This window comes from Labrus mixtus, chromosome 9 (genome assembly GCF_963584025.1).
Source record: "Labrus mixtus chromosome 9, fLabMix1.1, whole genome shotgun sequence".
Classification (NCBI taxonomy): Eukaryota; Metazoa; Chordata; class Actinopteri; order Labriformes; family Labridae; genus Labrus; species Labrus mixtus.
In genome coordinates, this window is record NC_083620.1 from 10,776,619 (window position 1) to 10,802,304 (window position 25,686).

The 25,686-nt window shown below is 41.6% G+C and overlaps 1 protein-coding gene across 2 annotated transcripts; it reads right to left on the minus strand.

Annotated features, from left to right (window-relative positions):
• On the minus strand, positions 1 to 25,611 carry atm (ATM serine/threonine kinase). 2 transcript variants are annotated; one of them, XM_061046244.1, is made up of 63 exons: positions 25,489 to 25,611; positions 25,129 to 25,242; positions 24,886 to 25,004; positions 24,269 to 24,414; positions 23,871 to 24,035; positions 23,573 to 23,738; positions 23,243 to 23,481; positions 22,817 to 22,986; positions 22,501 to 22,679; positions 21,924 to 22,295; positions 21,595 to 21,798; positions 21,279 to 21,380; positions 20,846 to 21,080; positions 20,628 to 20,759; positions 20,338 to 20,463; positions 20,142 to 20,228; positions 19,852 to 20,038; positions 18,914 to 19,107; positions 18,750 to 18,829; positions 18,394 to 18,549; positions 18,078 to 18,153; positions 17,618 to 17,760; positions 17,378 to 17,495; positions 17,107 to 17,277; positions 16,769 to 16,944; positions 16,409 to 16,652; positions 15,952 to 16,067; positions 15,691 to 15,817; positions 14,933 to 15,132; positions 14,658 to 14,832; positions 14,218 to 14,376; positions 13,910 to 14,042; positions 13,702 to 13,797; positions 13,442 to 13,613; positions 13,197 to 13,338; positions 12,939 to 13,115; positions 12,536 to 12,713; positions 12,304 to 12,409; positions 11,977 to 12,135; positions 11,746 to 11,854; positions 11,340 to 11,428; positions 11,120 to 11,222; positions 10,810 to 10,958; positions 10,603 to 10,707; positions 10,388 to 10,507; positions 9,985 to 10,219; positions 9,695 to 9,865; positions 9,408 to 9,527; positions 7,696 to 7,916; positions 7,363 to 7,570; positions 7,129 to 7,254; positions 6,852 to 6,992; positions 6,602 to 6,740; positions 6,109 to 6,191; positions 5,499 to 5,639; positions 4,676 to 4,792; positions 4,337 to 4,486; positions 4,025 to 4,190; positions 1,920 to 2,006; positions 1,517 to 1,631; positions 1,051 to 1,114; positions 807 to 949; positions 1 to 724 (listed from the first exon to the last, which is right to left on the minus strand). In XM_061046244.1, the coding sequence occupies exons 2-63, from the start codon at positions 25,198 to 25,200 to the stop codon at positions 544 to 546; spliced, it is 9,282 nt and encodes a 3,093-aa protein (XP_060902227.1). In that variant the 5' UTR covers positions 25,201 to 25,242; positions 25,489 to 25,611; the 3' UTR covers positions 1 to 543. The 2 variants fall into 2 exon arrangements, with proteins under 2 accessions (XP_060902227.1, XP_060902226.1); XM_061046243.1 differs by lacking the exon at positions 25,489 to 25,611 and having other exon boundaries at positions 25,129 to 25,253.
• Between the last annotated feature and the right edge of the window lie 75 nt (positions 25,612 to 25,686).

The following is a 25,686-nucleotide window of genomic DNA, read 5'->3' on the forward strand; positions in this document are numbered from 1 at the left end:
AAGCTTCAATACAAAAGCTTAAGAATCAGCTGAACCTCAGCCGGACGTGCACTTCAGCTGCAGTTTATTTGAAGGCAGATAATATGATACATTTCAAAGAGCTTTGTGTATTTATGGACAAGAATTATTTCATTCTATAAAACAGCTACGAATGTTAAAACGTTCACATTCAATCGGTTGTCAATAGGAAACTGTCTTGCCTTTACATGTCTTCCCATACATGTGACTACTTCATTTCGGCGACACAGTTTTTGGTCCTTTCAAAAATATACAGAACTTCGAACAGTCACAGATTGCTCAAACAACCAAATTGGTGACCTCGGTTGTTGCAAAAATAAATGCATGCATTTGACAAGGTGACTTCATTTTCTGTTAAAGTGCAAAGCAGCAGGGTGATACCTGTAGACATTTCAACTTTTAAAACAGTTTAACTATATAACAGGATTTTTCTGGCGCGAGCAAAGCCTTTTGCTGATATTACAGAGAAGGTTAATAAAAAGTGGACTATTGACTTGTTGCCTTAAGTGTCATTTTTTTCCAGGTTTACACCCAGGCCTGCCATCCAGAAAAGAGTCTGCTGAGGTTTTTGGGGTCCATGGCTTGTTGGATGAGAAGGTTGACCTGCCCCCCGACGCTGAGCACCGTGCCCTCCTCTACCCCCTTCAGCTTCTCCTGCAACCTCAGCAGCACCCGCTCTGCCACTTTGTTGAAGCTCTGACTGTCACTGTTGAAGGTAGAGTATGAGGTGAAGAGGCATAGCTTTGAGAGTGACACAAACAGTGACATACACACACAGACTTACACACCTGGATTTACGTTGGTTGTCGATGTCCTCTCCACCCAGAGTAGAGCCGAGTGTTGCGTTGAGCTCCTGCTGTTCGTCATGCTGCAGGTAGAAGGCTTTTAATGGGTTCATGGTCCAGTCGAATAAAGGGTCATACAGCAGCACCTACACATTAACACAAAGGCAATGAGGTAGGGCAATTTAAGAGATTTGAGAGCAGCAAGGAGATGTATGTATCTGAGTGACTGTCACTTGATTTTTTTTACCTCTACAATAGTCACCAGGGCTTCCTGAGAGCTCCTCATCACCTCCATAGTCTTCTCACAACATCTGGGCAGAGACAACACAGTGAGTTCAGCCAATGAAACATCGAACATTGACAGCAAAGCATACTGCATGAAAAATCAAAGGCTTGAAGTATGTGTTTTGTAATAGCTTTAACAGATGTTTATTGTTAGACTTCTTTCATTTGAATTATTTCACAGTCTGCAAACCAACGTTTTGTTTTTTTAAAACTTCTCCTACAGATTTTTTTTTTTTTTTAATTTTTGAATATTATTTATGATGGCTGACTGGAAGGCAGAGTATCAATCTTAACACACGTGGCATGATTTGGAAAAACTTCAGGACCACGCCAGGTAATTAAATATGTGCTTTGAGGTCACTTTGTTTGTAGCTTGATTAAGGTTATGATGTTAAAAGTTGTCCTGACAACAACCATCTTTTCCACACCTCCTGAAAACTCCCTCCACTCCTGTGATACCCATCCCGTCCACAATGTCTCTGGACAATCTGAAGGGGACGGTCTCGGGGGTGGGGAGGATCTTCCCCTGCTCAAAGGCCACACCTGAACACCAACAGCATGCAAAGAAAAAAGAGGAATGTGTCGGTTACAACAGTTGATTCTTAAGGCCTTGATCTAAAAATGCGCCGGCTACTTCAACAAGTATTACGCTTCCCAGTTGAACTACCAATTTTCTTTGTCTTATAATGGTTTAATAGAATCACTATTGTCTCATTAAAAGATGCACTTTTATCAAACTTTTTCTAGATTTAGGATAGGTCGACTTGTCTTACGTAAAAAAAACAGGAATAAACTTTCCATGTTAATAATTTAACGAGTGAATCGTTTTACCTAAATCAATGTGCACCAGCTCAGCAGTCTGCTCATCAATCAGAATATTCTGGATGTGTCTGTCTCCCAGTCCCACGATGTAACCAACTGCAGGGAAATCAGAAAAGTTACAGGTCGTGTTCATTTTATACTCCCAGAATGTGTTATTGTATCACCATTGTCACCACAATCACAAATGACCTGACTTCAATAACTTATGAAATTAGTTGTTCCAAGGCTTAAGGCTCATCACTGCATATAATAAACATGACTTTAGACTGACACCACTAACAAAAAAAATCATAATTTCTAATTGAATGTAGGCCTGCCTCCATTACTGTCTAGTTTCAACTGACTCTTCTTAACACAAAGACTTCTTTTCATATTAAATATCACTTTGATTTGACCCTTTTTATGTATACCAAGGACAGAGGATAAACATTGGAGAGGGGGGTTATGAAAAAATGGCAGGATCACGATCACGGCTCTTTTTCATACTGATCTTAAAGACTCATTTACAAGTTACTGACCAGCTCAATATTAAATGCACAAATAAGCTGAGAAGTTGGGTCTATTTAAAAAATGTATTTTGTCTTCAGCAACATTCTGTTGGTCAATACAGGAAGTAGTTCAATATGATCCAATAGTTGGCAACAACAGGAGTGGGGGTCTTGAGGTCTCCCCCAGAACATTTTTAGCACCAAGCATGTCTTTCCATACATTCTAATATTTTTTTAATGCATTTGATGAGCCTTTTCTGCACCACTTTAAAAGTGTGATTGAGTATTGTGTCCTCTTTTGTGTCTTTAAATCTATTTTAGTGTTCATCAGGTACATTTTCACAGAGTGATGCATTCATTTGAAATCAGTTCTTATGTTTCTGTTCTATTTTAGCCCTGCAGAATTCCTACAGCTTGAGCTTCATAAAAAGTATCCTTTGTTCATATGTCATTGTTTATGACAATACTGGATTTACTTAGTTTTGTTCAGAGACTGATACAAATGGCAAAAAGTGAATCATACATAATGCAGAATGTGATTATTTGTGACACATGGTCAAAGTAAGTTTTACTGCAATCTCTAAGTTCTATTCATAGAGGGGTCGGGATAACGCTGATTAACAGACACACAGTCACCATGGTTACTCACTCTCACCTGCCTGCTACACACTTGAGAGTAAAAAGAGCTGCTGACTGACATCACTTCAAGCAGCATGCATGGAAATTGATGATGAAATATTGGAAATAAATGATTGTACTTTGGCTCAGACCAAACTGATATCATTGCCTCCCTCCGTTTCATTTCTCCATTCCGTTATCACTACAGGTGAGCTTTGACTGAACAGGCTTGTTAGTAACTTGTAAAAAACCAAGAGAGAGCAGAAAAACACAGACAGCAAAAGTCTAAACAACAGGATTATATCTCTCATCGCTGACTGTTTGTCTGAGCTCCGCTCTCTGTTTGACTCGAAGCAAAAAGTTCACGATCACATCTTTTGGACTCATTAAAAAGGTTTGTTGTGTCGCCATCCACAGTGCAAACCTTAAAGGGGACATATTATGAGAAATTACTTTTACAGTGTTTTTGAACATATATTTGAGTTACCCAAGTGTCTACAGACCCACAAAAATGTATTTATTTCACATTTTGTGAAATAAAATCATCCTGTCCTTTGTTTGTAGTCTGCATAAGTCTTACAACACAGAGAAAAACAGAGCGTTCTGAGACAGCTGGTTTATACAGGGTCACAAACCTCCTCTGGTGCTTGATTCATGTTATATTTTGATCAAAGCACAGCACAGATGTTTCATTCAAACCACAGGGGACTGTTTGAAAATGTAGAAAAGGGGATAATATGTCTTTTTTAACTGTGTAAACTATGCTAATAACAGTTTCTTGAAACAGTTCCAAAGCACTGAGATGGATCTCTTTTTACAGACTAACTATGAAGTTTTGTTTTAATTTTTTGCCATGAATCCCGCTCTGCTACGAGGCAAAAGGGGAGGAGCATAGAAATGCAACAGATAGAATGTAATACCATCTCTCTGCTTTGGCAGATCGTCAACACATTCAAATCCTTCATGATCTAAGATCGCACACCTTGATAAACATTCAACTGTCTGTACCTATAGAGGAAGTGGCCACACTGCGAGTGTAAGCCAGACGTTTCTCCATCCACACAGCAGGGTCCAGGAAGCGTTCCATACAGAAATACCTGAAGACCGGCCTGAAGTTCTTGCACACCTCGCTGTAGGCCTGGAGCTTTTCATCAGACGATAGTCTCTGAGCTTCCTGTAAAGACAGCACAGAAGGAGGTTAACAGGATTTTAGTTTCTGTCAGGTGGGAAGATGCCATATCTAGCTCTGCATTTGCACAGATAATAAAACGGAAGGCAATAAAACAGATAGACAAATCATTTAAGAAACAAAGGCAGTACCTGCATCTTCTTGCGGCAGGTGAGACTGGGAAAGTCCTGGGGTCTGAAGCGTTTATGGGCTCCTTTATTAGGATCCGCCAGAAACTCCCCAATAGGCACGGTGCCTGAACACCACTCTAACAAGCCGCTCCGCTGTGAGAACGGCACCACCTGGGACGAATTTGATTTGAGGCAGTAATGGATTTTCATGTCAACCGCTTTGGTCACACAAAGATCCAAATAAATCTCTAAGAGCACAACCTAGTCCTGATATATTATTCTTGTAACATTGAAGAGAAAAGCCTGAAATTAAAGTGAACAAGTGAAACAACAGACGCATAAATAAATGATTTGTCCTACCTTGTATCGTCTGATGTTGAGCTTTCTCTTGCGAGTGTCTGTGTTGCGCTGCAGCAGCATGGAGCACATGCTGAAAACCTGCTGCATGACTGCGTCCTGTCGAAGGTCGTCCTGACCCTGGGCACATTGAGAGCGCAAAGATCCCCAACAAACAAAACACATATAGTAAATTATAACATCCAGGAGTATTGAGAAACTTAATTTATATGATGTAGGACTTGTAAAAAATCTTTATTAATGCTAATGCCATAGAAAGTATAAATACAATAAAATATTTTGCCCTATCATGTGAGCTCTGGTTTTCAATTGTTAACTCGTTTTGACGCACAGCATTGCCAACAATATTTAAGCCTGTAAAATATCTTTGATATAACAGACATCAGACCCTGTCAAATACCACAGAAACCCCCCACAGAATATCATACGGAGGTAAAAGCAGTTTTTTTTTTCCACGAGCCTCTTGCTTGGAACAGGGTTAATTATTAGTCTTTAAGTGTCTTACAAGTGTTCCCACAAACACACACACTCACTCATGCACACAGTGAAGAATGTCCCCATTTCAAAGACGTGAAAGTATGTTTGTGTACTAAAAAAATAACTTCATATCCTGGTACAAAAACAAGATTAATTATTAACAACAGTCAAACTGAACTGAAAAATAACTGAATTTAAGGTTGGTCAGACTTAATTAGCTTTATCATCAAAGTGAGGGCTATTGTTTAGGTTAAAAAAAACACACATGGGGCGACAGAGAAAAATGTCTTTGCACATGTTTGTAAAATAAAGTCAACCTCACCAAAGGCAGACAAACATTCACACCCACCTTCACCAGCTGTCTCCTGCTCTTGCCGTCTGAGCCCATACAGTCCAGGATCTTGGGCAGGTTGACTCCTCCAGCCAGGTGATAATGGGGCACAAAGGATCTGACAGTGACCAGGTTGTCATAGCAACCAGACGGATCCACCTATTAACACAAAAAAATCAATAAACAGGCCTTAATATTTTTGTGTGGGACAGGAACAAAATCATTCAAAATAGCCAACAAGCCTTAAGCAACATGGACACAACAGCTGAGATCTTTGTTTTCAAATGACTGATATACAATAAATCCACAGATCATATTGATGTGAAATTCAACTGGTCAATCGAGTTCAAACAAATCAATTTCCTTTCAGCTGATGTACCATCTTTATCGCATCTCGTGGAGCTTGCTGTGGCTCAGTGGTAGAGTCTGTTAAAGTCTTTTCTTAACTAGAAGGTCGGGGCTTCCATCCCAAGCTCCTGCAGTACTGATGGCCACTTTACATAGCAGCCTCTGCGATCACTGTGTGCATGTGCTTTGAGTGGTCAGACTTGAAAAGCGCTATACCAGCTCAAGTCCATTTACCTCATCTTAAAAATGATGAAAGTTGGGAAGTTCATTCATGTTATACCTTGATCTCCATCGTGGGGATGGCAACTTCATCCAGGTCTTTGATTTGCATGATGGGTTGGTCCGCAGGAATGGGAATTGCCCCTACAATGAAACAAACACATAAAGATTGAATTACCTGTTTTAATTATGTTTATTGATCGATTTCTACTCAGACAAACTAACACAACGCATCATCAGGATAAATAAATATTGACAATATATAACCTATATTCATAACCTGATGAAATGTCATGAAGAGTTTAGATGTGTGTAACGTCCTTAAATTCATTTGGCGTTCTTTTTCCAAAGGTGAAGTTGCTCAACACCAGGGCTGGTTTTAAGGTTTGAATGGGGCTCTCCTCAGTGAGCGTACACACATCACAGACACAAAGAAAACAAGGCCCAGGGAGCAAACACACACAGTTTCTGGATTCAAGAAGTTCAAGAAAAGAATCCTAAAAGCTGCACAATCTGTTAATGTTTGTGTACATGGCTGGCTTGATCGTACTCACTCTTCTCAGTCTTGTGCTTGCTAGCGTCCATGTTAGCCAGAATGATGTAGGCATCGCACAGACGTTCAATCCCTCTGACCATCTCGCCTCTCTCTTTCTTGATTGCATGAATGATCTTCCGGGCCACATCTGTACGCTCCTGCACAAAAAAAACTGCTAACATGAAAAGAGGTGCCAGACCAGAGGTGCTTAAAGAGCCCTACAGTCATTGCTTGAAGGGAAATGTAGAAGCATCTCAGGAAAGTCTAACCAAGTCAAATGGTGAGAGCTGCTGTGGAGCGCTCTTAGACAGCCGGGACCTGCAAACGTTCTGGTCTTTGTTGGCGTTTACCAAGGCGAGGATGATGAAGAGTGTGTGGTGAGGGTGCTCCAGAGATGCTCTGTAGATTAGCTGGGATGAAAGAAATCAACAAATCTATTGATCTGATTACTTGAGAACTGAGTAATACTTGTTTGGACATATTTTCATGAGACTGATTTTATAAAAAGGTACATGCTTAACCAGAATTAAGAAAGTTTTCTGTTACTTTACTGAGGACATCATGGAAGCCTGTATCCTCAGTGTTGCCGTTTGCCATCTTGGTACCCATTCGAGCTGCCAGCTGATACATGAGAGGCAAAAACTTATAGGAAGGGATTTGCTTCACCCCTTTCTAGAAGACAAAAAAAAACAAGAACATTAAAACATTGAACTCATCTTTATTAATTGACTTTCATTGCAAACTAAAAAAATTAAAAATAGATCAGGTGTGATAACTAACCTTCATCATTGCGTTTACCGCCGTAACATCAGCGTTCTCAAGCCAGAGGGAAGCCAGGCGGAACACCCAGGTGTCGTGCTCCTCACCTTGCTCCAGACATTGAATGTAGTTCTCCACCGCCTTACACAGGAAACGCTGCTTATCCGCCTGCAGGTTGGACAAGGCCTTCTCATCCATCTCTAGCTCCTTCTGTACCCTTATAACGTACCTGTGAAGTGAGATTGAGTTACCTCAAGTCTCCGGATTGCTTTTTATATATTCCAGCAAACTTTTTATAAAACGGTTATTCCATGATTTAAAGTTTATGGGGAAAAAAACTAACTCAGTACAGACCTGTTTTTTATTGTCACTTTACGCTCCTTGATTAAGTCCACTTCTTCTTTGGCCTTGTTCAGCAGTGCCTGCTTGTTCTCAAACTCAGAGGAGGTCATGTATGTGACGATGCTCTGGTACTGAGCGTCAGAGAAGCGTGCCAGAGACAGGAAGGCCTGAGTACGCTGAGCTTCCAGCCTCGAGTCCTGAACTCCAGACTCCTCCTCGATCACTTCCACTGCCTGATAGAACAGCACAGAACAATAATTTTACATTATTGAAAAGCTCAATCGGCTCATGGGACAGAAGGAGGTTGGAGTCAAAATATTAAAAAAAGTAAAGAAACAAGAGAACTACCTCTGCTACATAAATATGGTAAATGGACTTGAGCGTATATAGCCCTTTACTAGACTTCTTCTGACTACTCAAATCACTTTTACACCACAGGTCACACCTACCCATTCACACCCATTCACAGTGACGGCAGAGGTTGCTATTTAAAGTGTTCATATAAAAATGTCAAAAAGGTACGCACATCCGGGAAAGTTGAAGTACTGGGTAAACAAAAAACATCCAAACATAGAAAAGGTACTGAGTCGGCACACTAGATGCTGCTCCAATTAAATTGAATTTATGGAATATCACGACATGTCAGATGAAGGGCGAGGGCCCGAAACGTTACATGTGATACTCAATTAAATTTGATTTAATTGGAGCAGCTTCTTGTGTGCAGACTCAGTATTTTGTGTAAAGTGATCATCACAAGTAACTAATCCCATTCATACGCCGCCGACGAAGCAGAGGGAGCAACTACGGTTTAAAAATACACAAAACAATGAAAATATCTTTCAGTATGTCAATGTATACAGGCATAATACTGTAACGAACAGCGGGTCAATTAAGTACAGCTCGAACACAGATTCAGTCTTTGACTCTTTATAAGCAACTTGGAGAATGTACCACTAGATTCCAGTTCACCTAAAACAACTGTGGTTCAAACCATCCACATGGATAATAACAGCTTAATGACATTACATTTAAATTACCTTACGTCCATCATCCCATTACCCACAATTCCAGGTGTCTGAACGAACATGCCCACCTGCCGGGATGCTACAACAGATTAAAACCAACACTGGCATATGAGTTATTTAATTTCATCCAAATAAATGTGCTTTACATGAAGAACATAAACTGCAAACAGAAGAAGTTTAATCTTGGGAGGCTGTGGCTCAGTTGGTAGAGCCATCGTCCCTCAATAAGAAGGTTGGAGGTTCGATCCCCAGCTCCTGCAGCAACATGTTCGATGTGTCCTTGGGCAAGACACTTAACCCTGAATTGCTTGAGTATGAATGTGTATGAATGGGATTAGTTACTTGTGATGGTCTCACTACATAGCAGCCAATTCCATCAGGGTGTGAATGGGTAGTTGTGAAAAACACTTTGAGTAGTCAGAAGAAGCGCTATATACGCTCAAGTCCATTTACCATTTCTTAACATCATTGTTGTTGTTGAGTGTGTATGTAAGTGAATGCTGGCTGCCTGGCTGATTGGTAATCATTTTACTTTTTTGACACCTTATTAGTTTCTGTTTCTGACTGTGACCCAAAGCTGCTACAAGAAAACACTTCTGCACTCCAGCTGATTTATAAAAAAAAAAGAGAAATCTGTTAAAGAGATAGGCTTGATATCTGTCCATAAAACCAGCCTATAATCCTTTAACTTCCTCCTACCCTCTCAAGGTACTTCTCCAGAATAACTCCCGGGCTTTCCAGGCAGGTCTCAGCCAGCCAGTTCCCACACAGCCTGAGGCTCTCTGTGTAGACCGGGACCAGAGCAGGATTCATATTCACCTGGGAAAGAAATACTACATTTAAAAGACAGTTCAATGAAACTTCCTGAAATTCCAGATTTAATTTAAGTTAACAAAATGTCTAATGATAAAGATGGTTGGAGTGTAATAGCATTGTAACACACACCAATGTTCCATTATAACCAAGTCAATGTGTTTGTGCATCACCTTCCCCTCCAAGTTGTGAATCATCTGTCTCAGCAGGCCCAGGGCAAGTCCCTGCTCGCCCTTTGCCCAGAACACCTGGGCTTCCTCCAGTTGCCATGATGACACAGGCAATGACAACCGGGACTCTCTGGTACCTTGCTGCTTCATCTGGAAGACTGCACGCTCTGCCAGCTGGACAATAGTCACAACACCGTGAGAACTTCTGTGAGAAGTTTTTTTTTAAACATAATGACTACTTAAAAAGGAAACATCGTCTTTAATCTGACCACACACCCAAGTTCACGTTCTACCTGTGTATTTCCAGCCTTGCGAGCAAGCCGGCAGAGCTCCATGAGGTGGTCAGTGAGCACTGAGCTGAGGTACTGAGTGCTGTCGGGGTCTTCCACCCTGCACATCAGGGTGTGCTGGGCAACAGAGCGGACGGCAAGAATGGGCTCAACCAGAGCAAAGTCACTGTCAACAAGCAGTTGCAAGTGCTGTCGCCACTGGCTGCAGACTTCCCTCAGGGTCACATCTGAGAAGGGCCTAGTTTAAAGAGTACATCAAACAAACATTCACTACAGCAGACATTTTTATCAGCCTATATCAATATGGTAAGGGAAAAGACACACGTGTCTAAAAAGCACTATGAATCCTCAGGACCCTTTTCAGTAAATATGCTTGTTGTTACTCGTGTATGAATGCTTTTATCACCCAGAAAAGAGTTGTTTAACACTCTCCAGCTCCCTGATGCTCTGCAGGTTCCTGAGAGCGGGGTACAGAGAAGAGACAGCCTCGAGACTTCCTCTGCACAGTTCCTCCACCCCTGCACTCCTGTGGAAACCCGCAAGAACAGAGATGGGTGATTTATGTTGCCAGTGGAGAATTCAAATTGAGTACAAACTTGAGCACCTAAACGGCTACCATACCTGGCCTGTTTCATAGTTTCATCAAATATGGAGAACTCTTTGTCTCTCAGCGCTTGCAAGGAACAGAACATTGATTCATGGAAGCCTGGTTTTGATTTGTCACTCCTGAGAAACAAAAAAAAAAAAAAAGAAGGTATTTAGTGAGCGATTCCTTCAAAATCTTTGATGAGATGTCTCAGCTGTAGCCGGCTTTCTGCTTGGCCCCACCTTTCTGTCAGTTCACAATCCCACTGCATGTTCCTCCAGGCAGCCTGAAAGCGAAGCTCGCTTAGCTCAGCTCCCCACTCAACTCCTTCACTCTCTAGACCCCTCATATAGGTGGCGAGGATGCGGCTTAGACCAAAGTTCTGCAGGCCCTGTGGGTGTGACGAGAGAGAAGACATCACCGGTGAAAAAAGCTACAAACCTGCAGTGTCTCATCAAGTAAACAGAACATTCAATACAGTAACTTCACATTCTGGTTAACGTACTATATAAATGTGTATTATCAATGGCTGATGCAGCTTCATCATCTTACCTCTACAATTCCCACTTGTCGCACGACGTCTGGCAGAGTAGAGTGGAGGTCATAGGAAGCCAGGGCCTTCCCCCACATAGCCTCATGCTCATATGTATGGATCCTATGAAGTGTGAAAGCACACGTTTTGTATGTCTGATAATGATTGACAAAAGCAGAGCCACACTATTAAAAAGGTGTGCAGGTTTTTAAATATTTACAGTACTTATTGATTTCTTACCTTGTCAACGGACTGGTCATTGTCTCCCCACCACAGCCATACAGACTATCAGGCTCGCCGATGCTGCGATACGCCCCGATCAGAAGCTCCTACAAGAGAAACATTACAACAACCTATTATCAATCTCAGTTAAATATTGTTCTCAAAAACATAGGACAAATAAGTAAGCTAATTCCTTAGGTTGTGAATAGTGTTGCAAGTTTTCTTGTAGGCCAACCTGGAAGGCAACACCATTGCTCCTAAGATTAAAAGGCAATGGGTTGTTTTAATTTGATTTTGAATCATGGTGGACTTGATAGAGAGGTGGGGGTTGCAAAATGCTAGCTCATTCATAGATTTCAACTCATTCATACAGTGCTCAATTTAGATTTTATGTGGGCAAAAACATGTGACATTGAAAACATACCTGCAGACTGATTTTGGTGTCCTCCATACTCTTCTCAGTCAGGCTGGAGATGGTGAAGTTCTGGCTATTCTCATCAAAATTGATCTTGCGTGTTGCTCTTGACTTTGTTCTGCAGAGTTTGTAAATACATGCATTAAGAAAAAAAAAAGTAGATGCTGTATTTGTACTATTATTTTGTTAATATCATCAAACATACGTATAACTCCTACAGTACAATGTCTTCTTGTTTACCTGTGACTTTCCTCCATATTAGCTTTGATCTTATCAACATAGATCTCCGTGTACAGCAGAGCAGTGAAGTGAGCTGAGCAGGACTGAGCAGCTTTGGCAACCTCCAGGTAGTTCAGTTCCAGCCAGAAATTGGAGTCACACACGGTGCCACAGGAGGAGCTGGAAGAAGCCAGTGTTTGTTTTAGAGACAGCCCAGACAAATCATGTCAGTTAACAATAGTGAACACATATCAGTCTGCCATTGGCTGAGCACGTCCAAACTAATGCAGAGTTCCCTGAACAATCACTTTAATCTAAATCCTTTTTGAATAGCATAACATTGCAAACCTTTTAGCTTCAAGTGGTCTCTGTTGGTGTCTCAGATAGTCAACAACAGCAAGCATGGTGCGCAGAGAGGTCTTGTCGTACAGACTGTGGCTGGCGGTGTCAGGTTCTGTAAATGATTGGAAATGCTTATCACATAGATTTCTTCCATTAACTGTCACAATGAGGGCAAATAACTGTGAATTTAAAAAACAGTGATTAATGATAATTATTATGTGGCACACTTCTGGCTTACCAGAGTCAGAGTCGATGGGTGTGGCAGACCGACTTGAGGCCTGAGCAGTTCTGGAATAAAAGCTGAAGAACTCTTGAATGTGGGAGGACAGCAACTCCCTCCATGAGCCGTCAGAGTCCTCAAGAAGGATAGAGTGAATGATGAGGGGCAGCAGCCTCTGACAGCAGTCCACCCTTACCTGAAAACAGACGGAGGATTTGGGGTTATTAATCTACATTAAATGATGGAATTTAACTGGTACCTTAAACTGGTGATGTAGAGTGTCTGGAATTCAATTTTCTAAAAACAAATCAAACACAATCCAAGATTCTTATAATTTAAGCGAATGGTTTACAGAGAAACACTGATGAGGCAGTGCAGGCCAGTAATGAAGGTTCCTTAAAGGTAACTTTAATTTGCTCACCAGACACAGAGGACGAGACAGCAGCAGAGCCTCACTCCTGACTCCTCCACTGTCGAGCAACGATGTGCACAGAGTCTTCAGCCAGGCCTTGTGTCCACCTTCCTGGAGAATCCAAAACTCCTGGCTCTCCAGCTTCTCCCTGGAATCCGTCCTCTCCTCAGTCGACACAACTGCCACCTAGTCAGCAACAACAGTTGGTGAATGGACCCAGTGGACAAGGAAATGTTTGCAGTACTGTAAAAGACATCCCTAACCCACCTTTGTTTTGGCCTTTCTAAAAGGATTGAGGTAAGCGAGCATGGCGTCTCTGCTGTCTTTGTGTTGCTCCCAGAAGTCGACTCCAGACTGAGTGGCGAGGATATTCTTCACACACTGAGCAGCTGCCTGCCTCACCTCAATACTGAGAAAAAAAAGAAACACACAGAAACAGTCAACACAATCTTGTTGCTCTTCTATGTTTATTAAATAAACCTTTAAACCCTGTGATTGAGAAGTAGCTGTACCGCTGCTGGGTGAGTGCATCGTTCAAGCAGTTGAGGATGATGTACAGACACTGTGACTCGGTACAGGTGAAGAGAGACACTGCTCTTTCATAGAGGGGGTCTCTGCCATGAAGCAGGGCAATGGTGGAGAAATCCATAGGACCCAGTTCTCCCAGACAGCTGCCTGCTACCTCTGTAAAAGAGTTGTGGTTTTTAAAACTGAAAATGATGAAGCAATCAAGACTTAGCAGAGACATTTTTTTTTTTTTTTTAACTCATACCCAGAATTTCAGCTCCTCCGGGGTGGTTTGCTGCCAGTTTACAGAACTGCAGCAGATTGAGAACTAGCTTCACCAACACAGAGTTAGTGGGATCAGCTACAAGGAGAGACAGCAGTAGAAGAAAAATAAGCAGACGACATGTAGAACAAATCTCTTCAGGCATATAACAAACCACAACTTTGTGCATTTTTGTTGCCTGCCATCTCACCGTGGCACTCTTTCAGCAGCTCCCCAATCTGTCTCTTGTTGTCACGCAGCTGTCTGGTCAGCTCCTTCAGACCCTCCAGCCTGGTCAGAGGTAGGCAGTCACAGGACGTCACAGACAGAAAATGGGATATCTCCTGTAGTTGAACAACATGGAGGATTTAGATAAGTAATGACATTCATTTTTAATTGATGCCAAACAGTGACACAAACCAAACCAAGCCTGATTCACCAGGAAATAAAATCTACATATCCATCAACAGAACATAGTAAAACAGGATACTATTACTTGGATTTTCAATAGAGCGTCACCTGTCGGAGCGTAAAGGTCCCATTGTTGTATTTGAGCTGCCGCTGAACAGACCGCAGCTCTTGGAAATCAGGCAGGTCAGGAAACGGCTCCAATCTGCTGATGGCCCCTTTTAATTTCTGCTTATTTTCTATCACAAGAAATCGCAACAGACTGAGCACCTGGAAAACAGAGAAATATAAAATGCAGGGCGCACAAATGCTGAAAGCAGTGAAAGATTTATCTCAAATGGTAATAAACAAGATCTACAGAAAGTGTATTACAGGGAGCGAAACATGTGGAAAACCTGGGGGCTTATATCCACTGTAACCTGTAAGTGCAACTTTTGCAAAATGCTGTCCTTCTTAATTATTAAGCATGTTGTATCTTTTTTTTTTAATATTTTCTTTAAATCAGTCAATTGAAATACCAACATTTCTAGAGTTGGGTCACTGTGACTTACCTGCTGCGAGATGGCAGGCAAGCTGGTCACCTGAGCTGTCAGAGTCCCAATGATGACCTGTAGGTGGCAGTCTAGAGCATCATCACAGAACTGCAGCGCTGCCTCACACACAGAGGTCAACAGATCACAGCACAGAGAGAGGCTTCTGATCGAAACCTCATCACACTGAACTGGTCTGGGAACGGTACAGACACAGACACAAAATGATTCCACTTCAGATGTGAACACAGTGTCTTCTATTGTGTTTGTTAGCTGTTCAGTACATGTGTACCAACCTGCTGTTGATATGGTGAATGAGTGTATAGATGACGTCTCTGAGGACAAAGGCCCATGCTCCTCCCAGACCGTCCTTCACCTCTCGGAGCAGCAGGTTGACAAACAGGTGATACATGAGGAGGATGCGATGGAGTTCATAGCTGTTGGTCGTCTCTGCAGCTTTTTCGCACACTGCCAAAAGAATCCTCTGGATGGAAATCTACAGTCCAGTAAAGGGGCCACAGTCACAGCAATATTTTGTTAGATATGGGAAACAAAAGCAGTGAAACACTCTAGCCTTGTTCACACACAAACTCCTGATCTCCTGAAGTTTTCAGGATGAGCTACATGTTTGACCACAAACAAACATTTTTTACTTTTTAAAAAAAACTTTTTCTAGAGTTTCTCCTGCCAGCCCTGAAGTAATTTTACCACATGAAGTCTAAGTGAGCTGATGTTAGGACGCAGCATGATAGCATGATGTTTTTGAAAGTATGTTCTTCTCCACTTTTCAGTTGATATCGTGATTTTGTCGAACTACACGTAGCACTGATATAAGGCAAATATTGTCATTATAGTGTCGTATAGTGGTCTCTGTTGCTCTGTCTGAAATTATTTTTAAGTCATATCTTGCCTCAGGAGACCCCCTGCCCCCCCCCCCCTCCCATCCAACAGGGACTATTCTCTATTAAATGTTTAGGAGGCTTAAGAAAGGTCAAACCATTCAATCAATGATTTGATAAGTTGTGTACAAGAGGTGATAACACAAACCTCTTACCGGAGTTTTTGACAAAATGGTAACCAAAGACTTGTGGTTTGCACTGTGGCACATGCTTAGATAGTCCAGCGTAGCTTTAATGACATAGGAGCTGAAGTATGGTGGGTTTGGTGCAGGGTCCAGTTCCCTGAGGGATAGAAAAAGGTAATTCAGTCACCAGACTCTTTCATTATATAATAAATGTAAATGTATAGAAATATATAGACTACAGACTACATGAGTGCACCAAATCTTATGTTATATCTGCATAACTAAAGTTACCCTATAAAGCGTTTCAGGTCTCCTCCGTCTCCTTCAGCCCCACTTCCTTCATAAAGCGTCATCAGCAGCTCCACTACTATGTCAGCCAAGTTACTGTGGATCAGGTTGTCGATTTGCTGTTTAAACAAGCCAAAAACATTTCAATGAAGCATTAAAATACTTACAGACACACTACAGGGCATGCAACCTGGTATTACCCTTTTCCTATTTTTGTACCAAAAAAAGTTTTATATAATTCAAATATTTTACATAAAGGCCTCTGTCACATAACATTATGACAACCTCACAAAAGCACTTTCCTTACATACTGAACATAAAAATGATGTTTTCTCCTTCCGTGTCAATTCACTATTTTAGAAGGTTGATATATTATTTTTTGTTTTTTGTTTCATCATATGATCAAATAAAAATAACTGACTCAGTTCTCACAGAACATGAAGATGAGGCGGATGTTTACCTGTTTTCCCAGACAGTTGGCATCCTGAAGCAGATCGTACACTCTATGCGCCTTCTCTCTCTGCTGTGCAACATGAGGATCCTGGCCAGACGGGGCAAAGTATGGCAGGATATTCACCATGATCTTGGGGAAACAGTCAGCCAACAACTCTTTCCAGTCCTTCCCAAGATACCTGCCGATAGACTTCACCTGCTCAAAGTCATCCAGGATGACCAGGTGGGGGATCAATACCTGGTAGGAAGAGCTGTGAGGGGAATCATGGTAACAGGGGTGCCGGATGTTAACAACTAACCCTGATGATTGTGTTCATGTGAGATCATTTACATAAGATGAAAAAAAACAGGTGAGTAATTTACTCACTTGTAGAAATCTTTGACTGTGTCGTGGTCAAGGACGGGGTAGGGAAAAGATCCAAGAGTGTAGCGGTCATCAGACTGTCTCTGCGCCAGCCACTCAGCCACCAAGTAGAATAAGTGAGAGCTGACAAATGTTTTCACACTCCTGTAGCCCAGCGACCTGGATACACTGCACAACATCTGTGGGGAGGGCAGAAAAGGTTCATCTTAAAGTGCTCTTCCATTGGTTATTTGTTTTATAGTTAAGAAGGCTACTGAAATAGAAAGCTCTATAAAGCGTTGGATTCTATAACAAAGCTGCGTTTAGTGTTTCCAACATACACAGGGCCCTTAAAGTGTTACCTTTTTGATGAACTGTTCCTCTACATTGTTCTCCTTGTAGGACTGGAAGAGGGCAAACAGAGCCTGCTTTTCACAAACTGGGCTACAACACAGTACAACAGACAAACTCTTCAGCAGGGTGGCTTTGCGGTTAAACGCCTCGTCCTGCTGGTTCTCTGAAGAGCTGGTTCTCTGTGTCACAAAAAGAAGCATTCAGAAATCCAAACTGAGGCAGAGCAAAAACATAGAACCCTAGTTCTGATTTTGTATTATATCACATGAGTTAACTTACTGGGAGCCTCATTCCTTCCTGAGCCTTTAGGTAAATGGTCTCAAAAGCTGCCTGCTGTTGTTTAAGCGGCAGCATTTTCCTTTTATCTGGGTGCTCTGGGTTCCTCTCTAGAAACAATCTGGATAAACAGGAGGATAATTCTGACAGTCAGATCGAAGATTCACTTAATGACCTTCACGCTTTGATTTAATCTTAAACTTTTTTCTAGTGGTGCTTAGTCCACCCTCCAGCTACAACTACCTTTCCAATGACACGGCTACAAGCATGCGGACTTGGTGGTGGGTATCTGCAAGGTAAGATGGAAGGATAGCAGATATGGGATGGTCTTCCTCGCTCTCAGGCCCTCTGATGCTCAGGACCGCCCACTTACAGCACGGATCAGCCTATCAGAAGAAAGAGATTCCAAAAATTACAAGGAGAAGGACTTAAAGAACGAGACATATATCGGTAATCAAGAGGATATATGTGAAACCTTGAGGATCTATTTTATCATTCTGCAGTGTACAAGTGTTTAATTATCAACTGCAAGATTTGATTTCTTTAACAATTGTTAAAGACAAGACACAGTGAAAGTAGCTTTTCAATCAGAAAAACTCCAACTTTGCTTCCAGCTAAACATATAAAATAGTTCCCTGTGGCTTATATAATTGAATTCACAACATTTTGTTGTTCAGACCAATAAAACAGTAAGAGATCTTACCTCCAGCAGTGCAACAAAACATCTCACCAGAGCAGCTCGCACAGTTGCTATGCATTTCCTGGTTTGGCTGAGGAAACTGAAACACAGAAAGGGTTTTAAGTCAGTATCAAAAGCCAGATAACATGCATGTAAATTTCACTTTTGTAAAGGTAGGGAGATTTGTATAAAACTACAACTCGTGTTTGAAGTCTTGTACTGTAGTTGTCAATTCAAATTAAACTGAAAGTAACTTGGCCATCAAACTTTTACTTCTTGCCACCAAAAGAGGATTTCATTAACACAATCAGTTGATGTTGAATAAAAACATGCCACTAACTAGAATCCAGACACCACTTGTAGCAGAGATCCCTGAACATGTCTCATTTCCTCTGCGGTGTGTTGGGTTTCTCCCAGGCTCTTAATGGAGGGTATTAAACCCAGCAGGACGGCAGCACAGAGCTCTTGGTCCTGTCGGTACTGTGAACACAGTTCCCTGTAAATACGGGACAACAAACAAAAAAATTAGGTAAAGCACATGATTACATTTAAATTCATTTTCTAATTATGAAACAAAAAAGGATGGGTTTAAAACAAATCACTCACTCAGAGAGGCATGCTCAGAGTTAACATTTTGTTGATAACACTTCCATATCAAAATGAAAATAAGTAAGGGTCACAGAAAAATGTCCCTACGCTAGAGGACGAAGCAGTGAGTCAAATTCCTCGGGGGAGAGCGAGTCATCAGCTGGCAGCTTCTTCAGCAGGACCAGATACTGAAAGAGATTCATATACATTCATCAGTTGCACCATTACTTCCCTGTGCAACCATGATTCTCAACATCAGCCGCTACACCCACCATGTTGAGGTGCACGGCTTTGCCAAAGTCAATTTGCTCCAACAGCAGCAGCAGCCTGCGCCGCACCTCCTGTGGTTTGAAGAGAAGACGTTGGACAGGCTGGACTGAACCGCATTCACACAGGAACTCCAGGACTGCAAGGAGAGCCAGGTCCTGGAGGGCCATATGATCATCTGCTAACATACTTTTTGCACCTGATGTACAGAAGAACAAAAAGAACATCGTCAAAGAGATTATTGTTGCTGAAATGCGATTGGAAAACATTCTTCAAGCTGTATAGTAGTTTCTATCAGAGGGGAGGTTGATTGACTTGTAATGGTTTCCCCAATTTTGCCTTTAAAATGTCACAGATTGCTACTGGAGATACATGATCTGCTGTTCAGGTAAGCTATTTCAAGGGTCCAATTTGTGTTGTAATGTCATTATAAATCAGTGGTGGGCCCCCATCAACCCTCAATGTGGCCCTCAGGTCAATTTTTACACATCAATTCATTGGAAACATGAAGAAAACATGACAAAATCTGGCATGAAATCGTGAAAACCAGAAATATGTCCATACAAATATTTGATCACTGGAATATGTTGAGTTAAATTTGAGACATAATTGACTGTAATCGTTTTTGTATACTACAGTTCGACCCTCTGGCAGTGAGAATTAAATGAATGAGGCCCTTTCTGTGACCAAAGTTGCCCATCCCTGTTTTTTTCTAATCCGAGGGATGACTCTGATTTAGAGAGCGAGTGATGACGTGTGGTCGCAGCAGGGGTCTGAATGAATCCTGCTTTGCTAAAGGTTTTTGCAATACCACCGTTGCTGAGTGCCTGCTCTTGTTGGATTAATGTTGTTACTCTCAAAAAGATGTAACACGGAGTATGTTGTACACCTGTTATATATATATATATATAAATATAAACTGATTGACCGAATGACATGTTACCTGGCCCACAGGTAGTGTCACTGTTGTCTCCTGTCTGTCTCTGGGTTCCATTGGTGCTGCTGTGGGACTCTTCATCATCTTCAAACAAGTCAATGTTGTCCCCTTGTTGGGTTCTAGTCCCGTCCCAGTCAACATCCATGTGAGTGTCTTCTTCCACAACACTGACTCTCTTAGAAGCGCTGATTAACTGAAGAGACAATGTAGTAAGATTATATTACATTGTTATTTTTGAAATGATTGTAAGTTCTTTCACCCAGGGTCACATAAATCATACATTTGTTATGACTAACCAACATTTTGCAGATCTCAGCCAGTTCACTCAGGAGACTAGCAGGCAGGATCATAAGGAAGAGACTGTAGGAGATGGAACAAACATCCTGCGGAACAAAGAAAAAAAAAGATGGTTGGGTTGTCTAGACCTGATTAATCTTACTGCAGCTGATATTTCAGCATGAATCAGTCAGTCATGATGCAGGCGTCCTTTACCTTGTTTTTTCTGCAGGTGGACTCTGTGCAGAGCTTCATGACGGCTCTCAGTGTGCTCATCGTACCTTCCTCCGTCATCTTCACTTTCACACTAGAAACAAAACCGCTTAAGTCCTGAGCCAGAGCCTGGTAACAACAAAAAACAAAACACAACCAAAACAACAACATTTCAACATTAACAATGTCTTCTCTGATGTAATGTTTTGGGGATTGTTTTGGTAATTAATCATCCTAAATCAAGAATGATAACCTACTAGAAATGTACATTTAAATGTTTAGATGCATGATACCTTGACTTTAGTGAAGAGCTGTGATTGGCAGGCCTTCTCCTCACTCAGACAGCCAGTGGAAATATAACCTGCTAGAACACCAGTCAGCAAACTGGAACAGCGCACCAGGCACTCCGGAGGGACGGACTGAGACTGCACAGGGAAACTCAGAATTAAAACCACAATTCTCTGAAACAACAACACAGACAAGTAAAGTCAGAGAATGACCTTCCCCTCACATCAGGAGAGTAGCAGTTTAGAAGGTTGTCAGCTACACAGAGCAGTGATTGTTCCAATTTGTTACTGAGGCTTGGGACATCAGAAAATTGGGCGTTAGTTGAAGCTACGTTCACAGAACCCTCAGTCTCTTGCATGTCTGAGGGCAGCATGTTGAAGCTGAACTGCAAATACAGCCTCTCGATCTCCTCCAGATTGTCTTTGGCATTGGAGGAGTTATGTTCTTGGAAAAAGGAACTAAAATAAAAAGATAGAAAATGGAATGCGTTAAAATATTATCACAGCACAAAGAAGATGGAGAAAGTTGATACCAACACTGAATGTCTTTTAGGATACAAAAAACCATGATGCCAAAAGAAGATTTTGCGATAAAGGGGTACAAGCAGTACTTAAAAGGTAGGTAGTTTTGGTCTTATTAAGGATTATTTCCCTCACCTTTGTACTTCATCGATTCCCTGCAGAAACATCAGGCCAGTTCTTGTGTCTTTCAGGGTCAGGGAGACCAGGAGGTTTGCTATTAGATTGTAACAAAAGTCTCTGCAAACAAGAAATAACATATAATTACAGACCTAAATCCCAAAATCAAAGAAAAGATAGCTATATCTCGACAAAGACTGTAAACGTTTTTTAAACTGTATATTTTCTGTTTTTATAAATGCAAACAAAAATTCCCCCAGAGAACACCAGTATGTAATTTATAATGTAATATAAGACAAATTAAGTTCACATGAAAAGGCAACGCAGCACCAACCTGCAAATAATAGGGTGTGGTCTTGAGCTTTCCTCCATCTCATCGCTCTGATCGGACATCAGCAGCCAGGCTGTGAGGGTCTCCTTCAGGGTAGTTGACGCATGGCCATCTGTAACTCCCACACACTCCCACGCTGAGCCCATGGTTAGACTTTTAGGGACCTGGAACTTCAGCAGAGCCTGGGCTAGACAGAGAGCAGCACTCCTGTGTGACACACAGAAAAAAGGGGGCTACTAAATGCAAAGGCATGATAACTGTGTTATTAGGATGACTCATTTTCAGTATTAACAAATACTTAAGTTGTATATTTAGAAATGGTGGACACTTACTGAGATGGTTTACACACTGATCCAAGATAAAGCTTCCAGAATTCTCTGTCTACATTGATGAGTCCTCCGTGGACTATAGAGCTGAGCAGGTCCAGGCTATCGACCACTGTCTGAGGTGAACTGACCCCTCGCAGTGCTAGAGCCCACACCCGACCCCACAGCCTGCCCAACTCTGTCCTGTGGCCTTGGACCCTCTCTGGGTAGCGAGCCTGGCACAAGGCCAAATCCCTGAGACAGCGCATTACATACGTGCCCCTTTCTCCTTTCCGCTGCTCTGCCAGGAGCTGGTACAACACAGACAGCAGTGGGACCAGCTCCTGGCTGGGCACCATGGATGGGTACTTGGAGGTGAGCACTGAAGTGATCTGCAGCCTGACAAGAAAATATAAGTTGGGTGAAATAACTTGAAATGATCTTTGGTCATTAATTAGATCAATCAGAGAAACATCAGGCTACTTTGTGTTTTTCTGCCCAAAAAAAAAAAAAACGTCAACGATAAAGACAACCATTCAAAATGTTGAACTCATTACATTCTTGTTTGCTTTTAAAGGTTATTTTATTGATGTGATTTTCATACCATGGTATCACATCAAAGTCACTATGCTGAGGCAGAAGACTGTCCCTGAGGATCCCCCAGCCCAGTTCAATACGTCGTCGCTTGCTAGCTGCTCCATGCGTCGGACTGCCCATGGGGGTCGCTCTGAGGGAGGCCTGAGTCACCTCCAAGACGTGGGTGTCATCGTCATCCCTGAACAGCTATATGCAGGAAAATAAGTGCGCTTTCATATATTCTGATATTTCTCTTCTACAAAGTGGCTATACTATTTCAAAATAATAACACAAATTAACAATATTATATTCTCTCTGCACACTTGAGACTTGATCGCCGTTACCTGGTGACAGATGTCAGCTGTGAGCTCAATCAGATTGTCTTGGACAGCGATGTGTCGTGTCCCTGTGACATACTTCCCTCTGCTGCCTATTTGGCTGATTTCTCTGATTAAGGCATCATACAAGTTGTAAAGCAGACATCGCCATTTGGCCCAGTCCTCTGCATAAGCATCTAAGATACAAGAGAGAGAGGAAACGTGGTTATTGCTTTTAGACAGACATATCTGTTTGGAAGCTTTAAGATATTTTGCTTTAAACCATGAGTTTACATTTTGATGCATTTTTGCAAAGAAATCCCTGATTTCAGCCACTAGTTGAACAGATTCAAGGTAAAAAGCTTTATACGGTGTTTTGGTTACTGCAGCTTGCAAAGATTGTTTTGGATGGGAATCTATTAGTGTGCACTCTTGGCTGACAGAGATTTCTACCTGTATCCTGTGTCTTGGCTCCTTTGGGGTGATGAACACAAATCTGCAGTTTAAAGAACTCCACAATCTCCTCTTTGAGAGCTGCGCTGGGCCTCATGTCTGCCCAGACATACAGTATGGAAGGCAGAAGCTCCTCTCCTAAATGACACACCTTCATCCGACAGTTCATAGCCGCGGATCTTAAAAAGATGTTGAGAGCTGAGAGGAGGTGCTCCAAAACAGTCAAGTGCTTCTCTTGCCTTAGATTGAGAAAAAATATCAATGATAATAAAGAAGTGCATTGTGTTTGTATGTAAATATTCAACTGGTGTACATCATGCTCATTTCTACCTGGCATTCAGCAGTGCTTTGGAGAAGAAGCTGAACAGAGAGTTGTTGAATCCATCAGTCTGCCTGCAGCAGCCCTGCACCAGCGTGTGAATGACTCTGCTAACCAACACACGGTTGATGGACTTGGATGAAGAGTTGTAAAAGCCACAGTACAAATCCAAAAGACCTGAGGATCACAACAATGAAGAAATGGTATTCAGTAAACTAAGGCAAGATGGCATTACAATAGCATAATTGTTTATGACATTTTGCTTAAATTGTTATATAATCAATCTATAATGCAGATGAATATCCCGACCTTCCCACTGCTGTGGCGTGATGTCACACCAGTACTTGCGGACAGAGAGGACATCCTTCAATAGAATGCTGCTATAATCTTCTCCATAGGCTGAACAGCTGAATGAACTCTGAAGGACATCCATCACATGTCTCAGCAGCTCACTGCACTTTAGACTAGGCCTGCCTGCAGAGAGAGACACACTCAACTGCAGCCTCAATATGTTCAAAATATTCATTTAGATTTGTTGCTGTATGCTGCTCTGGTACAGTTATAACATACATGATTTGAACAAATACAAGCTACATAGGTAATATTATATGAAATAGTTTTATATCCATTCAACTTACAATTGTACTCTTAAAACTAGACTTAAATTTGCTGTTTCAAACTAGATCTTGCAAAGATAGTGTCCTTACGTTTGTTTGCATAACGAATGAAGTATTTGATCAAGCTGCACGTATCAGCCATCTTCTTCTGCCGTATGGCCAGAGTAGTTGCACTGACATTGGATTTACTTGATTGCATACTTTCTGTCTCCTTCTGGACATAATGCTGCAGAAATCTGACATGGAAACAAGAGCACACGAAAACAGAATAAAAAGTACATAATCAATCAAGAGGATTTTTTTTTTTTTTTGACAAATGACTGAAGCCAAACAAAAACAAGAATTCTTCATCAAGTACTTAATTTGAATATGTAGGATTTACAGGTGTTTTGCATAACATTTTTGATTCCAGTTATAAAAGGCCAATGACTATTTGGTTTCTAGGCACAATAAGGTTTGCCACAGTGAGTTGGTATTAATCTGTGAATGATGCAAATACACAAAAGTTACAATAGATTAATACAGTGGAAACACACTAGACCCATTTTTTGGCAGGCAGCTAATAGAAAAATAACACCAAGAAGAAGATGTGCAAGAATAGCCCACATAATCACATAAAACCAATGTATGACCAGTATTGCAATGGAGAACTGTGTTTGTTATATTTGTCACATTGTGAAACAGTGCAAATATGCGTTGACAGGTACCTGAAAACAGCATCCCATGTGAGTTGCTTGGAGGCTTTAGATTTAATACCAGAGGTACGATCCAACTCCTGTACAACCTCTGGAGTTTTAATGAGCCGCCTGAAGCGTTCAGCTTCTTTCTGGAGGCATAAAGAGAAGACACAACTATTACAGCATATGATTTATTAGTAGTGCTAGCAAAGGCTTAGAGCAAGAGATCTCAAATCTGTTTCTAACATGTAGTTAGAAAGCAGCTGTGATTACCTTCCTCTCTGTAACTTTGTCATTCTCCAGCCCTCTGCAGCAGACCAAGAGGTCATGAAGGGCAAGACTCATGCTTAACAATGTATGGGGGACACAGCTTGCATCAGTAGACTCCTTTGCATGACAGGAAATGATGTTGATAAGAGGGAGTTAAGTTTTTCGTTCACAATCTGCCAACAAAAAAAACCAAATAGCCTTGATGACATCTCATTTCAAATACAAACTATCTACATAACATGAGACGTGAAAATCAGAACTCACATTTGGCCTTGTAAACAGGCTGCTTTAGCAATAGAACAGTAGTGACAGAGCAGCTTAACTTCATTCACAAAGGTTCATTCAAGCCCTCAGTTTACTGACCTCTTACGACTGCACTGCATGTCATCTTGCACTTTTAAATAGCCGCAGATGTAACATGTGGTCCTATGTTGTGAGTAGCATGCTGTTGTGTTCCTGACAACTTCTCCATCTTGACGTGCGTTAGCAGACACACGCACGCACACGCACAGCACGCAGGAAATTCCCGCCCCGGCGTCAACAGCGAAGAAGCCACGTCAC

What these genes read in the sequence shown, in the direction of transcription:
- atm (XM_061046244.1), bottom strand. Translation starts at nt 25,200, where the DNA reads ATGAGTCTTGCCCTTCATGACCTCTTGGTCTGCTGCAGAGGGCTGGAG. An exon ending in AAGCCGTGCACCTCAACATG is followed by an intron (nt 18,830 to 18,913) that starts GTGGGTGTAGCG and finishes AATCTCTTTCAG; the next exon opens with TATCTGGTCCTGCTGAAGAA. An exon ending in GCAAGGCTGGAAATACACAG is followed by an intron (nt 9,866 to 9,984) that starts GTAGAACGTGAA and finishes ACTATTGTCCAG; the next exon opens with CTGGCAGAGCGTGCAGTCTT.